At 52.9% G+C, this 15,560-nt stretch overlaps 1 protein-coding gene across 5 annotated transcripts in view; it reads left to right on the forward strand.

Moving 5' to 3' along the window:
- The first annotated feature begins 10,896 nt into the window (after window positions 1-10,896).
- CACNA1B (calcium voltage-gated channel subunit alpha1 B) overlaps window positions 10,897-15,560 on the forward strand; it is a 185,852-nt gene continuing 181,188 nt past the window's right edge. For all 5 annotated transcript variants that reach the window (XM_082403125.1, XM_082403129.1, XM_082403127.1 and 2 more), the window contains exons 1-2: window positions 10,897-11,301; window positions 12,281-12,387. In XM_082403125.1, the coding sequence (XP_082259251.1) occupies window positions 11,019-11,301; window positions 12,281-12,387 (390 nt within the window). In that variant the 5' untranslated portion in view covers window positions 10,897-11,018. The remainder of the gene's footprint in view (window positions 11,302-12,280; window positions 12,388-15,560) is intronic.

Below are 15,560 nucleotides of genomic sequence, written 5' to 3' on the forward strand. Positions count from 1 at the left end.
AGGAAAGGCTGGCAGAGCTGTCAGACTATGATGCAGCTCTAACTTCTAGTGACGAGAACGGGACAGAAGGCCGGTGGGGACGTCCTGATCACCAAGCATCTACTCCGACTCGGTAAAGCCGCTGCAGAGTCCAGGACCCTCAGCACAGGAGCAGCGGTGGGCTCAGCACAGCAACAGGCCCTTTGCCAATCGTGCTGCAGGGCACATTTTCACGGCAACCACAACTGTCTAAAATAATAGTGTAGCGCGCACGCGCGCGCGTGTGTGTATTTTTAAAGAAAGGCTCTAATTAATCATCCAACAGAGAAAGCAAATAAACCTGAAACAAAGGAGAAGAGAGGGAATATAAAGAGCAGATATTAATGAATAGAAAACAAACATATGGGACTTCCCTGGTGGCACAGTGGATAAGAATCCGCCTGCCAATGCAGGGGACATGGGTTCGAGCCCTTGTCCAGGAAGATCCCACGTGCTGCAGAGCAACTAAGCCCGCGTGCCACACTGCTGAGCCTGCGCTCTAGAGCCTGCATGCCACAACTACTGAGCCCGTGTGCCACAACTACTGAGCCCGGGCACCACAATGACTGAAGCCCATGCGCCTAGAGCCCGTGCTCCGCAACAAGAGGAGCCACCGCAATGAGAAGCCCGTGCACCGCAGCAAAGAGTAGCCCCCACTCGCCGCAACTAGAGAAAGCCCATGCAGCAATGAAGACCCAATGCAACCAAAAATAAATAAATAAATTTATTAAAAGAAAAAAGAAAACAAACATATGATACAGACAATCAGTGAAGCAAAAAATTGGTTCTTTGACAAGATTAACAAAATGGCAAACCTCGGCAAGATTGAGAGAGGGGGAGGGGGCAGAGAGGGAGGGAGGCGGGGGGAGAGAGGGAGAGAGAGCGAGAGAGAGGGAGGGGAAGAGAGAGAGGGAGAATACAAAGGGCATACAGCCACAGTACAACATAGATTAAAAAGATAGCATGAACAACTTTAGGCCAATACATTTCTAGAAAAGTATAACGGAACGAACACTGACCCAGGAGGAAATAGAAAACCTGAATAGTCTTATAATTCTTAAATAGTCAGCAATTAAAATCACAAAGAAAACATCAGGCCCAGTTAGTGAGTTCAGCTGAACTTTCAAAATACATATTCTCTATAGAAATGCTCCCCAAGGCAACCATAACCTTGATGCCAAAATCTGATAAAAATAGTGCAACAGAGGAAAACCACAGGATAATGTCATTCAGAGACCTACCTGCAACAACTCGACAGATTATTAGTAAACCAAATTTCAATAGTGTATAACAACAATAATCAGTCATGACCACATTTGATTTACCACAGGAATGAGAGGTTGGTTTAACTTTAGGAAATCAATTAGCATAAGCCACTACCTTAACATAAAGGAGAAAAATATGATCATCTCCAGTGCAGAAAAATGATTTGATAGAATTCTTCATCTATTCATGATAAAAGCTCCTAGACATTAAGACTAGAGGAGAATTTCTTAACCTGGTTAGGGGGTATCTATTTTTTTAAAAGAACATAGCAAACCTCATAATGGTGAAAGGTTGAAAGTATTTTATTTAACATGAGGAACAGGACAGGGTGCCCACTGTCCCATTTGTGGACTTCATTGTACCAGCTAGCACAGGAATATAAGAAAAAGAAACAAAACATCTAAGAATTGGAAAAGAAGAAATGAAACATTTTTCAATGTTATCTACATAGAAAACAAAGAAATCTAATGGTGAATTATTAATCAGAAAATTTAGCAGTATTGCTGTGTGCAGAGAACTGCACAGAATGTGAGCAACAGACAATGTAACTAGGTGGAGCCCTTCGTTATAGTGTGAAAACATGAGACACTAGGAATAAATCTCATATAAATGCACAGGACCTTTATGGAGAAAATTATAAAACTTTACTGAAATAAACTAAATGAAGATACGTATTTTGCTCATGGGCTGGAAGTCTCAGTATCGCAAAGGTGTAATTTGCCCCAAATTGACCTATTGATTCCATGCAGCTCTTGTCAAAAGCCCACTGTATGTGTTTGTATAATGCGACAAGTTGATTCTAAAAATTATACAGACGGGATTCCCTGGCAGTCCAGTGGGTAGGACCTGGTACTTTCACTGCCTTGGCCCAGGTTTGATCCCTTGGTCAGGGAACTAAGATCAGGCAAGCCACACAGCAGGGCCAAACAAATAAATAAATAAATAAAAATTATACAGACAAATAAAAGGTAAAGAATAGCAAAAATTCTCAAGAAGAAAACCAGGTAGGAATATTACCTTATTGTAAAGCTTTAGTAATTAACACAGTGTAGTATTGGCACAGAGATAGACAAATAGATCACCTGAGCAGAATTGAGAGCCCGGAAACCGACCCATATGTTTACAAAGTTTTGATATGTGACAGAGCTGACTTTGCAGTGGGGAAAGGATACCTTTCAAAAATGATGTTCTGACAGTTTAATTATATAAAAAAACAAAGTGGACTCCTGCCTGCCTCACTTCGTACAGAAAAATTAGTTGCGTCTGGTTTAAAGTGCAAAAAGCCAAAAATGCAAATTTTAGAAGAGAAGGTAGGAGACTATATTCTCAACATTCCAACAGAATATACAAAAGGATATCTTCACAATGATAAATGAAGGAAGAATTTTCTATGATTCAAAAAGCACAAAACATAAAGGAAAATTTGAATATATTTAGATACATTATAATTAAGAACTTCTGCATATCAAAGAAGATTTTGCAACACACATATCTGACGAAGGTTCACACCAGAACATATAAGAACTGGTACAAGTGAATAAGAAAAAAATGATCCAGTTGGAAAGTGGACATAAGATTTGAACAGGCACTTTGACCAAGAGGAAGATTAGATAAGTAATAAATATATGAGAAGTTGCTCAGCTTCCTTAGTGATCAGGGGAATGCAGATTAAAAGCCATAGTGAGATGCTTTAAGTAGCCACCAGGTTGACAAAAATATCGATCACACCAGAGTGTTGGGAGAGTGAAGCCACTGGGACCTGTGAGCTGTTGGGGAGTGTGATCGGCCCACTGGCACTGATGGGGCAGCACCAGTCTCACCTGTGGCCCAGATACCAGGAGAATTAAATTAGATGTTCACCGCAGGACTGTTTGAAATAGCAGAAAATGTAAAGCAGCACAAACCTCCATCAAAGTAGAATGGACAAATAAATTGTCACACCAAAGACTAATATGTGTGGTGACAACAAATGATTCACATATGTGCAATGCCGGGCACACTGTTGAGGAAAAGCAAGTTGCAGAAGAATATCTACAACTCGGTTCTTTCTATGTATGTGAAGGTAAAAGTGTGTAAAACTGTACAGATATTGTGCAGGGGTACAATAGAGAGAGGATCGTGAGTACAGGATTCAGGACTGGGGAGGCCTCTGTGGGAAGTGGGGGTCTGGGAGGGGCACACGGGGGTTTTGCAGGATCTCCTGGGTCTGTTTCCTGGGCTGGTTGGTGGGTGCACAGGAGTTTGTGGTATTGTTATTCCTTAAGCCTTATACATATTTTATAATATGCATGTACTTATTGTTTGATTTTAAAAAGTAAATACGGAGGTGGGGGCCATTAGGTAGGGTGTCAGAAACAGGTGGCAGGCTGGAGAGGTGTATGGGGCCCTAATTCAGAAGGGAGGGGCTGCCCGGTGTTTGAACGCTGTGGGGATGCAGATAAGTTGGAAGTACAGGGGTCCCTCTCCTTCATGGAGCCATTCCTGGCCTCATGTACTACTTACCCTTATTGTTTTAAAAATTAAATGTCAATTCTATATGAAAATGAAAATTACTCCCAGTTTTCCCTCCCCAACTCTCCATGTGGGAACCCAACACCTAGTGGCAGAGGTGGGACTTAGAAAGGGAGGTATATCCCATTTAAAATAACATCAAAAACAATAAAAAATTTAGGAATAAATTCAACCCAGGTGAAAGAACTGTACCCTGAAAACTATGACACTAATGAAAGAAATTGAAGAAGATGTAAATAAATGGAAAGACACTGCACCCTCCCCCCCCCACTGACCTCCTGTTCATGGACTGGAAGAGTTAATATTGTCAAAATGTCAACTACCCAAAGCCATCAATAAATTCAACGTAATCCCTATAAAAAATTCCAATGGCATTTTTGGTAGAAATGGAAAAAACAGTCCTAAAATTCATATGGAACCACAAAAGACCTTAAATAGCTAAAGCAACCTTGAGGAAGAATAAAGCTGGAGGCATCACACTTCCTGATTTCAAGCTACACTACAAAGCTACAATAATCAAAGCAGTATGGCACTGGCATACAAGCAGACACAAAGACCAATGGAACCAAATCAAGAACCCAGAAATAAACCCATGTGTATATGGTCAGCTAATATTTGGCAAGGGGAAAGGATACTTGAGTACTCAATGGGGAAAGGTTAGTCTCTTCAGTAAATGGTGTTGGAAAAACTGGATATTGACATGCAAAAGAGTGAAAATGGGTCCCTATTTTATACCACTCACAAAAATTAACTTGAAATGAATTAAAGATTTAAATGTTAGACGTGAAACCTTAAAACTCCTGGAAGAAAACATAGGGGAAAAGTTCATTGACACTGGTCTTGGCAAAGATTTTTTGGACATGACACCAAAAGCACAAGCAACAAAGGCAAAAAGGAACAAGTGGGACTACATCAAACTAAAAAGCTTCTGTACAGCAAGGGAAACCATCAACAAAATGAAAAGGCAGTCTATAGAGTGGCAGAAAATATTTGCAAACCACATATCTAATTAGGGGTTAATATCTAAAATATATAAGGAACTCACAACTTGGTAGCAAAAAACAAAAACAAAAAAAAACCCCCAAGTAATCTAATTAAAAAATGGGCAAAGGACCTGGCAGACATTTTTCCAGAGATGATATACAAATAGCCAACAAGTACATCAAAAGATGCTCAGCATCATTAGTCATCAGAGAAATGCACATCAAAACCACTGTGCAATATCTGCTAGAATAGCTGTCATCAGAGAACCTAAGTGTCCATTGACGGATAAATGGACAAAGAAGAAGTGAGATATGTATACACTGAAATATGTGAAGTACGTTCAGCCATAAAAAAAGAAGGCGATCCTGCCATTCGTGACAACATGGATGAACCTTGAGGGCATCGTGCTAAGTGAAGTAAGACAGAGAAAGACAAACGCTCTATGATCTCACCTATATGTCAAATCTAAAAGAAAGCTGAACTCAGAAACAAAGCAGAATGGCGGTTGTCAGGGGCTGGGAGTGGGGGAAATGGGGAGATGCTGGTCAAAGGGTAATAACTTGCAGTTATAGGTTCTGAGGATCTTATGTACTGTGCGGGGTGACTATAGTTAATAATACTGTATCATGTACTTGAGAGTTAAGAGAGTAGATCTTAAGCCTTCTCCAAAAAAAAAAAAAAAAACCAAAAGGTAAACTATGCGAGATGATGGATGATGGATGTGTTAAATGACCTTATTGAGTCGTCATTTCACAGTATGTACACGTATCAGATCATCACATTGTGCCCCTTCAGCTCATACAATGTTGTATGTCAACTGCATCTCAGTAAAGCTGGGGAAAAAGGGGGAGGAGCTGAAGAGGTGCTGGAGGGGAAGGTGGGCAAGGGGCCTCCCGCCCTCTGGGAACGGGCCAGGGGCCGAGCTTCTAGGACACTGGAGCCTGGTTGCAGTGCCATTGCCAGCACGCAGCAGGACCAACTCAGGCCCCCTGAGGACTTCTGGGGGCACAGTGGGTGATACCCGTCTGCCTGGCGCGTGAACTTCTGCAGTGGCTGGAGCCTCGTGGGGGCGTCCCCGGGGGTTCGAGGTGAGTAGGACAGGGGGAGGGACCACGGACCCCTGCCAGCAGGGGTGGGGGGGGCAGGAGATGCTGAGGTCATGGGTGGGGAGCAAGCCCGCTGGAGGCCAGGGAGGAAGAGTAGTGTCACTGGGGCTGCCAGCTCAGCCCGGGTCCGTGCCCTGCACCCCCGCAGCTCCTCGCCCCCCTGGATGAGCCTTCACACCTGCTCCTCCTTCCGCCAACCTCGACGCCCCCGCTCCCTCTCAGCTCTGATCTTGCCTCTGATTTCAGTGAGAAAGTCACAATCCAGAGGTGGTCCTCCTCCCCCCATTAACCCACGTGTCTGCGGTCACGTCCTCCGACTGCCCTTCCGCTCAGCGAACAGGCTGTCTCATGTCCGACGGCCTCTGACCCAGACCGGGCAGCACATCCTTTCTCTCGCATCTGGAACCTGTCTTTCTATTGAGTCGTTCCAACTGGCACACAGAGTCCAGTGACAGCCGCTTCCTTAAATAACCCACAAAACTCCCTTCATGCCCTGTGTCTCCAGCTATTGTTCCACGTGTCTGCTTCTTTGCAGGAAAACTCACCCAACAGGCTCTGTCCACCTGCTGTATGTACTTCCTCGTGACCCATTCTCTTTAATCCACTCCCCTCAGGCTGTTTCCCACTCCTCTATGGAAACTGCTTTTCTCAAGGGAACAGGCACGTCTGTCTTTCATGCCAGTGATTGAATGTCGGTCCTCATCTCACTGGATCTCTCCGCAGCGTTTGGCAGATGACTGACTTCTCTCTGGACAAACGCCCCTCCCATGGCCCTGGAACACTGGACTCTTCTGTCCTCCCCTCTGAGGGCTCAGGCTGCTCCTCTGTCTCCCTGTCATCTACTCGGTCTTGCTGAGCACCCCAGGGGCCTCTTCTCTCTGTCTACACTTACTCCCTCAGTGATGATGACTGCTGATTCAGGCAGGGGTCTGGCACGTTCTAAGGGACTATCTACCTTGAATTGTGCAGGGCACAGTGAAACCTCGAGGGAGAGGACATTGCAGAAACAAGGGGAGGGGACAGAACCCTGGACCTGGAAGGAGAAAAAGGAGGGTGGAGAGGGCGCCTGACAGGAGCTGGGACCTTCATTTAGGGCTTACAGCCCACCCCAGGTGGTCAGTGGGAGGGGCTGGGGGATAAAGACCCTGACTTCGGTCTTTCCTCCCTCCAGGTGCTCGCCGTTGGCCCAGCAGAAGCGGGAGCCAGAGGTCAAGGGAATGAGCTATGTGGTCTACATGTAACCGGGCAGGACCCTGCGGGCTTTCCCAGGGACAGACCACCCTGTGTCCCCCGCCCCTTGTTTGTAGAAAAGCTTTAGCCTCCTAGGCCTTCTCCCATATCCAAAGAGCAAATTTAATCAGAGAAGTGAGAAAATGCAGAAACAAAGGAAAACAGACAATAATAATCATAGAACAAAGTCAAGGACCTTAGTTTCCCCTCAAGGGCTATAGATAACATCCTGAGACGTACCCTTGGGCTGTTTTGCAGCTACTAAAATCCCCAGCAGGTGGGAGAGGTTAACTGCATGCTGCCCACCAGCACAAAGACCCCAGATCCGCTGGAACCAGAAGGTTTATGATGCTAATTCTCAAAATGCCATCTGGTTACCTCACCACCAACCAATCAGAAGGACGAGCTGATCACGCACCCACCCTCTCCCTTTGCCTTGCCTTTAAAACCCCTTCCCGGAAAGCCTTTGGGGAGTTTGGGTCTTTTGAGCATGAGCTGCCCATTCTCCTTGCTTGGCCCCATGTTGGATGCCTTGGAACAAACGCTGCACTTTCCTTCACCACAACCCGGTGGCAACAGGTTGACTTTACTGTGTGCAGCCAGGCAGACCCAAGTTTGGTTCGGTAACAGGTCAGCACACGGCACAAAGTGGGAAGGGTGGAGAGGGTGGGAGGGTCAGACAGGAAGTATTCACACAGCTTCCAGATTCACGTCTTCAGCTGTGACCTCTCCTCTGAGCTTCCCTTGCGATATCCAACTGCCTACCCAACATCTCCACTTCTATGTTAAATGCAGAATCCTGTGACCAACAAGCTCTTCCCTCATCTCCTGTCTCAGTAAAGAGCATCAGTCCACAGTTGCTTAGGTAAAAAACTAAGAGCCTCCACTTTCTCTTTCACGTCTCACAACGGACACATCAGCACTTCAGTCAGCTCTACGATAGGGCCACTGTGCATCATGCCCCTGGTCCAAACCACACCACCTCTCTCTTGGGCTTCTGTTAAAATCTCCTAACCGGCCTCCCCATTTCTCTGTGTGACAGCCCTATTGGCAGCCTCCCCTGCAGTCTTCCCTTCCACTCCCAGCTAAGTGAACCCTGATTTGGTTTGGAGCTACTGTCTGCCCACCTCCGCGGGTGATGGCACTCCTAGTCCTCTTTGCCATACGTTCACTTCCCCATCCTCCTGAAGCCAGGAGTGGTACATGGCCCAGGTCTGCCCAATGGAGTTTAAAGAGAAATGTGCCGGGGAGCCCCTGAGAAACCTTTCCTTTGTTATAAAACGATGTTGTATGTTTATTTTTTTAAATGGATGTCCTTACAGATGGCCAATAGGCACATGAAGAGATGCTCAGCATTGCTAATTATTAGAGAAATACAAATCAAAACTACAATGAGATACCACCTCACACCGGCCAGAATGGCCATCGTTAAAAAGTCCACAAATAACAAATGCTGGAGAGGGTGTGGAGAAAAGGGAACCCTTCTACACTGTTGGTGGGAATGCAAATTGGTGCAGCCACTGTGGAAAACAGTATGGAGCTTCCTCAAAAAACTGAGAATAGAGTCGCCATTCAGCAGTGGGACTGCCAGCATTCCCACTCCTGGGCATATATCCAGAGAAAACCATAGTTAGAAAAGATACACGCACCCCTATGTTCATAGCAGCATTATTTACAATAGCCAAGACATGGAAACAACCTAAATGTCCATCGACAGATGAATGGATAAAGAAGATGTGGTACATATATACAATGGAATACTACTCTGTCATAAAAAAAGAATGAAATAGCGCTGCTTGCAGCAACATGGATGGTCCTAGAGATTATCATACTAAGTGAAGTAAGTCAGACAGAGAAACACAAATATCATATAATATCACTTATATGTGGAATCTAAAATATGACACAAATGAACTTATCTATGAAACAGAAACAAACTCACAGACGAAGAGAATAGACTTGTGGTTGCCAAGGGGGAGGGGGTTGGGGGAGGGATGGACTAGGAGTTTGGGATTAGCAGATGCAAACTATTACATACATATGTATAAATGAACCACTTTGCTCTATAGCAGAAACTAATACAACATTGTAAATCAACTATACTTCAATAAAATAAAATTAAAAAAACAGATGTCCTTTTTACACCTGCCTGTTCCTTCCTATCTGAGACGGTGGTGTAAAGACATGATGTCTCATGCTATGGCAGCCACCTTGGGCCATGAGGTGACAAGCATGAGGACAAAAAGTGCAGGTGGTGACCATAGGAGGGAAGAGGGATAGGAAGAGTCTGTGTTCCTGAAATGGCATACTTTATGACTTAGTAAGTGAGGTTAAAACTATTGTATCGTCACTGACACCTGGGAATTGGGTTGCTTACCTCTGAATACATCCTAGGTGATGCGCACACTGTACCCCTGCAGTCTGTTCCCCAGCAGCCAGAGGGATCCTTTTAGAACAGGAGTCAGGTGACCACCTGTCTGCTCAGAACTCTGCTCTGACTTCCCATCACACTGAAAACAGAAGCTGGAGCCCAGATCTTGGCCTGCATGGCCACCCCAGGGTCTCTGCACTCATTGTCCTGTCTCATTCTACAACGTTCAGGTCCACTCAAGGATCATTTCCTGAAAGTTGTCTTCCCTGACTGGGTAGTAGAAAAGCCGCCCCCTCTCCCCCCAACCCCGGCATCCTTATCTCCTTGTTCTGTTTTCACAGCGCTGCTACCTGGTGCTGCCGGCAGTATTGATTTGCTGTCCGCGTGCTGGTGGAAGGGACACTCGGCTTACCTCCTCTGCCACTGACTCGGGAAAGGCTTCTTATTTGGACGTTGTGAGGACCAGATGAGCAAATCATGTGTGAATCGAGTAGAACAGTGCCTGGCACAAAGTAAGCCCACTGTGAACATTGCCATTCCTTGTAGGAGAATGTCTGCTCCGTGAAGGCTGAGCTGGGAGCCTAGCGCCTGGCATCTAATAGGCGCTTGGTGGAGAGGCTGGTTGGCTGGCTGGATGAATAGCATACAACAGGCTCTCTTTAAATTTTTATCGAAGGAATGGTGGGACGCAGGAATCTCTGAATTGAGGTTTTGGAGCTGATTCAGTGTGTGGTGATGGGAAAGTCCAGGATACGACTGAGGGCGGAGGGGCCCCAGGACAGAGCTGTGCATCCTGAAAACCCAAGACCAGGGAGTTGAAAGCATCCTCTATACTGATGTCGAAGACCCCGAAAGGATGGCAGGAGAGGGCCGGGAGCCAACATCTTCTGGGAAGAGGCTGGTGTCCGCAGCGAGGGGGAGGGGAGTGGGCGATGTGGCCGCTGGGAGGAGTGAGGTGTGGAAAGAAACGTGGGGAGCTAGGGGCCTCACCCCCCTTTGGGCTACAGCGTCTCGCCGATGGTGATGGCTCCTGGGGGGAAGGAGGGGTTCGTTTGTGCCGCTCAGCGAGCCGTCGAGGACTCCGAGCCCCGCCCAGCTCCTGGCCTGAGCCTCCCAGTTCAGCATCTGGCCAGCGGCCGGCCGGGCGCGAGGCGGGACGCGCGGAGGGCGCACGCTCACCGCTGCCGCCCAGCCCGGGCGCAGCCCAGGAGGAGCTGAGGGCCGAGGCGCAGCCCCCAGGGCCGGCGGCCGGACCCGGCGGGGGACAGGGTGGGGGCGGCCGGCTGGGGGCGGGGCGGGCGGGATCCAGGCAGGCGGGGCGGGCGCGGATTGGTCGGGCGCTGCCACGTGACCGGCCCCTTATAGGGCGTGGTGCGGGCGGCAGAGTCGGGTGCGGCGGCGGTCTGCCGGGCGAGGTCTCGTGTGGGTCCGGCGGCTCCGCGGCTGCTCCACTACGAGCGCCAGGCGCGCCCCGCGCCCTCCCATCTCCGCGGGGCCGCCGGGCCGGGGGATGCGCGCAGCGCCCGGGAGCCATGGTCCGTTTCGGGGACGAGCTGGGCGGCCGCTATGGGGGCGCCGGCGGCGGGGAGCGGGCCCGGGGCGGCGGGGCCGGCGGGGCGGGCGGCCCGGGCCCTGGGGGTCTGCAGCCGGGCCAGCGGGTCCTCTACAAGCAGTCGATCGCCCAGCGCGCGCGGACCATGGCGCTGTACAACCCCATCCCGGTCAAGCAGAACTGCTTCACCGTCAACCGCTCGCTCTTCGTTTTCAGCGAGGACAACGTCGTCCGCAAATACGCCAAGCGCATCACCGAGTGGCCATATCCTGCCGGGGGCCGGGCGGGGACCGGGGGCCGCCCGAGGTCGCGGGGACGGCCACGGGTGCGGCGTCGGGCGTCCGCGCCTCGCCGGGTCTGGGAGGGGCGGCCTGGGCGGGGGGCCGGGGCGGGGGCCGGTCGCGTGCGGCACCCAGTGGCCATCTTTCCCGGGGCTGGAGGAGGGTGCGCCCTGGGGAGAGGTGCATCGGGTCGGCTCGGCGAGGAGGGGGCGGGGCGGATTCCGGGCCCCCTCCGCGCGCAGCGTGTGCGTGCGTGTTTGTGTGTTTCTGTGTGTGTGTGTGTGTGTGTGTGTGTGTGTGTGTGTGTGTGGTCGTGGTGGCAGCGGCCGCGGGAGCGGGGTGGACGCTGGGCGGAGCCCCCTGCCCCTGGGCTCGTCCCTTCGCTTCCACGGTCTGGGCGCAGAGCGCGCGGCCAGCCTGGAGGGCACCCGAGGGCGAATCGGTGTCTGTGTAGGTGTGAGCACCCGGGGGACGCGAGCCCGTGCGCGCGCCTGGCTGCAGGTGCCTGCGTGTGTGCGGGCATAGCATGAACCCGGTGCTGCGCGTGCGTGCGTTCGGGACTCTCGGTACATGTATGCTCACGTGCCTGTGTAGGTACATGTGGCTGCGTGTGTCTTTAGGTGGGAGTGTGCGCCTGCGCGGGGTCCTTCCTCCAGCCGCGCGCTGGGGGCCCACAGCCCCCTCCCTCGGGGCGCGGGAGCCGGGCGGAGCCGCGGCGGAGGCGCTGTCCGCGGTGCTGACGGCCGCGGGGACGTGCTGAGGGGCTGGTGGCCGCGACTGCGGAGGCGTCCCTCGCGGCAGCCCCGAGGATGAGGGCGGGAAGGGCGGGGTGGACTCCGGACCCGGTCATTCTCAGCCCCTCCGGAGGCGGCCTGGCCCCGGCTGCTGCACTGCGCGCTGTCGGCCTTGGTCTCCTCGCCTCTCCTCTTTGGCGCCTCCTGGCCAGTCCTTAACCCACGCACTCCGTTTGAGTACATGATTCTGGCCACCATCATCGCCAACTGTATCGTGCTGGCACTGGAGCAGCACCTCCCCGACGGAGACAAGACGCCCATGTCTGAGCGGCTGGTGAGTGCGGTGGCGGCCGGCCTGAGGGCGGGGCGTGGGGTGGCGGCAGCTTGTCTGATTCCACGACCCTTTAAGGATCCGTGATCGGGCACAGCTTCCTCGGGCAGGGTAGTCTGGGCAGCTGCCCCTCCTTCAGTGGAGGAAAAGGATAGAACCCGGGAAGCTAGCACTTCCCTGAAGGGCCAGGAGAGTGGGATAGCCAGCTCAGCCCCTGCTGGGGAAGGGTGGCTTGAGAGGGGCCATTTTAGCCGGCAGCTGCTCTGCCCAGTGCCACTAGCCACCCCTACACCTGTCCAGTCCACACGGACTAAGAAACTAAGAGCTAAAGCTGGGGTGTGGGAAGGGCGTTCATAATGGCCCAGGTTGAGGAGGGTCGGGCTCCGTGAGTGGGGGTGGGGCTAGCTGCCCACCCTTCCCTGCAGGGCTGTGATAGTCTTCGGCCCCCGAGGTGCAGCCCTTGGTCTCAGGACTGTCAGCCTCTCCTTCAGAGCTGTCTTCCCTGGCTCTGCTTGGAGTTCCTTCCCTGTGGGCCCGCCGCTTCCCGTGGGAAGCACTCCTTCCCAGGCTTTCTTCCCAAACGTCCCGAATATCGCTTCCACCACTCTTGCCTGGAGCTCCCCAGACCCCTATGTTTTCCCGTGTTGGAGTACAGAACCCACAGGAGTCAGGATGCCAGGTCAAGGTGTCTGGAGGTGCTGGGGCAGGGGGAAGGGTGCTGCTTGAGGAGATGAGCCCCATTTCAAGGGTGAGGTTATGTCCCCTAGCCCCAGCCACCCCTGCTGCCCTGGCCCCTTTGCCTGGGCTTGGTGTGGGCTCCCAGGGGCCTGAGAGACCGAGCTTCAGAGCAGAGAGAAGGAAGAGCAGGTGCGGGGATTGGAGAGGGAGCCTGGGGCCTGGCTGGAGAGCTGCTGGAGGTCCTGAGGTCCCCGAGGAGGAGACACTTCTGGGGGCACCGGGCAGCCAGAGGCTGATCCCTCTTTTCCACACCCTGGCAAGTGACCGGTTCTGTCCAAGCTCCTTCCCTAACTTCAGTGGAGAAAAGCGTTGATGAAACAGGGCCTGTTCAGTGCTCTGCTCAGGCCTTGAACTCCAGGCCAAGGAGTGGGGAAGGGGAGACAGAGTAAGGCTGCCCTGGGGGTGCTCTCAGTTGGGTGGGCACCACGAGAAGGCAAGGAAGTGACAGCCTGGGTGGTCAGCCAGGAGATGGGGGATCACGGGGCAGTCGTTTCTCCAGGAGCAAGGACGGCCAGGAGGGGCTTCTGCTGTGGGGCTCGGGGGGAGGAGGAGTGTGAAAGACAGCACAGTCGGGCAGAGTGGGGTGTGGTCCCTGCGTGACTCTTGCCCAGGTGTGGAGCCGAACAGGGTCGCTCGCCTTCTTTGGGCCCCAGGTTCCTGCTGGTGTTGTGGGCCCCATGCCTGCCACATGCTTGGTGGTGGGGGTCCACTCTGGAGGCCGGAGAAGAGGGTGAAAGTGAGAGGGAACTGGGGTTTCCGGCAGGGAGCCTTGAACGCCAGGCCACAGGGCGTGGTCACATCTCTAAGGAAGTCCAACAGGGGTGGGGCCAGAGGGATACAGGCCGGGGTGGGGCGGGGGGCGGGGAGGCCAGTGTGCAAGCAGCCAGGCTCCGGCAGCAGGCTTGAGTAGGCCAGCCGTGTGTCCAGCCACGTCTGAGCTCCTGCCTCACAGGTGAGGGCGGGTTTGCTTTGTGGTGATGGGGGTCGGTATGCTTGTAGGAGGTGGGGGCTGAGCTGTGGGGAGAATAAGCAGAACGTGCCCCCCTGGAGGCCTGGAGGCCCCTGAGATGGATGGGAGTCCGGACGCAGCGGCCTGGGCGGGGGCCGTGTGGCACAGGGGCAGCCTGGCCTGGGGGGGGGCGCTCCACAGCTCCCTGTCTCTGGGGGCTCCGCTTCCCACACACCCATCAACTTCCTGAGTGGCCTTCAGCTGGAGCCCTGGGCTTGCAGTCTCACCCCTGCCCTGAGCCAGCCCTCAGCCAAGTGTGATCAAGGGTGGGGCTGGGGGAAGAGCTGTGAGGGAAGGTCTGGGGAGGGGTCTGGGGAGGGGTCTGGGGAGGGGTCTGGGGAGGGGTCTGGGGAGGGGCCCCGCCCCGTCTCCTGGCGCTGGCTTGCTCTTCTTCTGTGAACATCTGTTTGCTGGGGCCCAGCTGTTAACCCAGGGCAGGTGGTCAGCGGCCTCTTCTCTCGGGGAGAGGGGACCCTCCAACTAAACCAGACCAGAAGCCTCCGGGGAATGATCCTTCGTGAGTCAGCATCAGGGTGGTAGGACAGGAGAACCGGGCCACGGTGGACGCCAGGCTGGGGGTTCACCAGGTCAGGTGGGAGAGCCCTGGAGGGCCAGGCTTCTCTGGGGAGGAAGGCTCAGGCTGCTGGTCCTGAGTGGGAACTGGCAACACCCACAGGGAACCAGTCCGGCCCTCCCCTCCCCTGCAGCCCCTGGAGGCTGGGCCCTGAGGCCAGAACCCTCCCTGGCAGAGCAGCCTTCGGAGGACAAGTCCCCCCGTGGCTCCCATAGTCCTGAGGGCAGGACCTTCCCGCTGCCCCCTTGCCCACTTCTGTGTCCGTGGTCTGCACTCAGGCTGTTTGCCATGCTGACCCGCCCCCTGTGTCCCCTTGGTCCAGCTTGCGGGTCACCTGCACCGAGGCTCTGTCTGCCACCCTTCCCAAGTGCGTGACGCCCCTGGTCACTCTCCACCCCGTCTGTGTGTCTTCTCCCTGAGTGCACGCAGCTCGTCCCCACTGTGCTCGCCACCAGGGTCCCGGCCCGTGTCGGCCCTGCCCTCTCCTGTCCCCATTCTTTTGCTCACACTGTTCCCTCCGCCCGGAATTCCTTTCCTTTTCGCCCAGCTGGATGCCTCGCCCTCCAGAGGCTCCCTGAGGCCCGGCCATGCTTGCTCCCCCCAAGATGTGCATGTTTTGCTTCTCCAGAAGGTGTGTGCTGAAGGGATGCGTGGGTCCTGGGCTGTCCTCTCGGGAGTTGGGCCGTTGTCCCCGTAGCGGTTCGAGCCCAGGATCAGACCCAGGTCACCTCTGGGTTAGGATTTGTCTCTGCCTCTAGCAAGCTGTGAGTCTCCGGCCCAGTTCCTGACCTCTCTGTGCCTCAGTTTCCTCTAGGATGGGGATGAGAATAGTGCTGAATGCATGTGAGGTGTTAT

The sequence above is a fragment of the Balaenoptera borealis genome (assembly GCF_965194805.1).
Source record: "Balaenoptera borealis genome assembly, chromosome: 8".
In the NCBI taxonomy this organism is placed as follows: domain Eukaryota; kingdom Metazoa; phylum Chordata; class Mammalia; order Artiodactyla; family Balaenopteridae; genus Balaenoptera; species Balaenoptera borealis.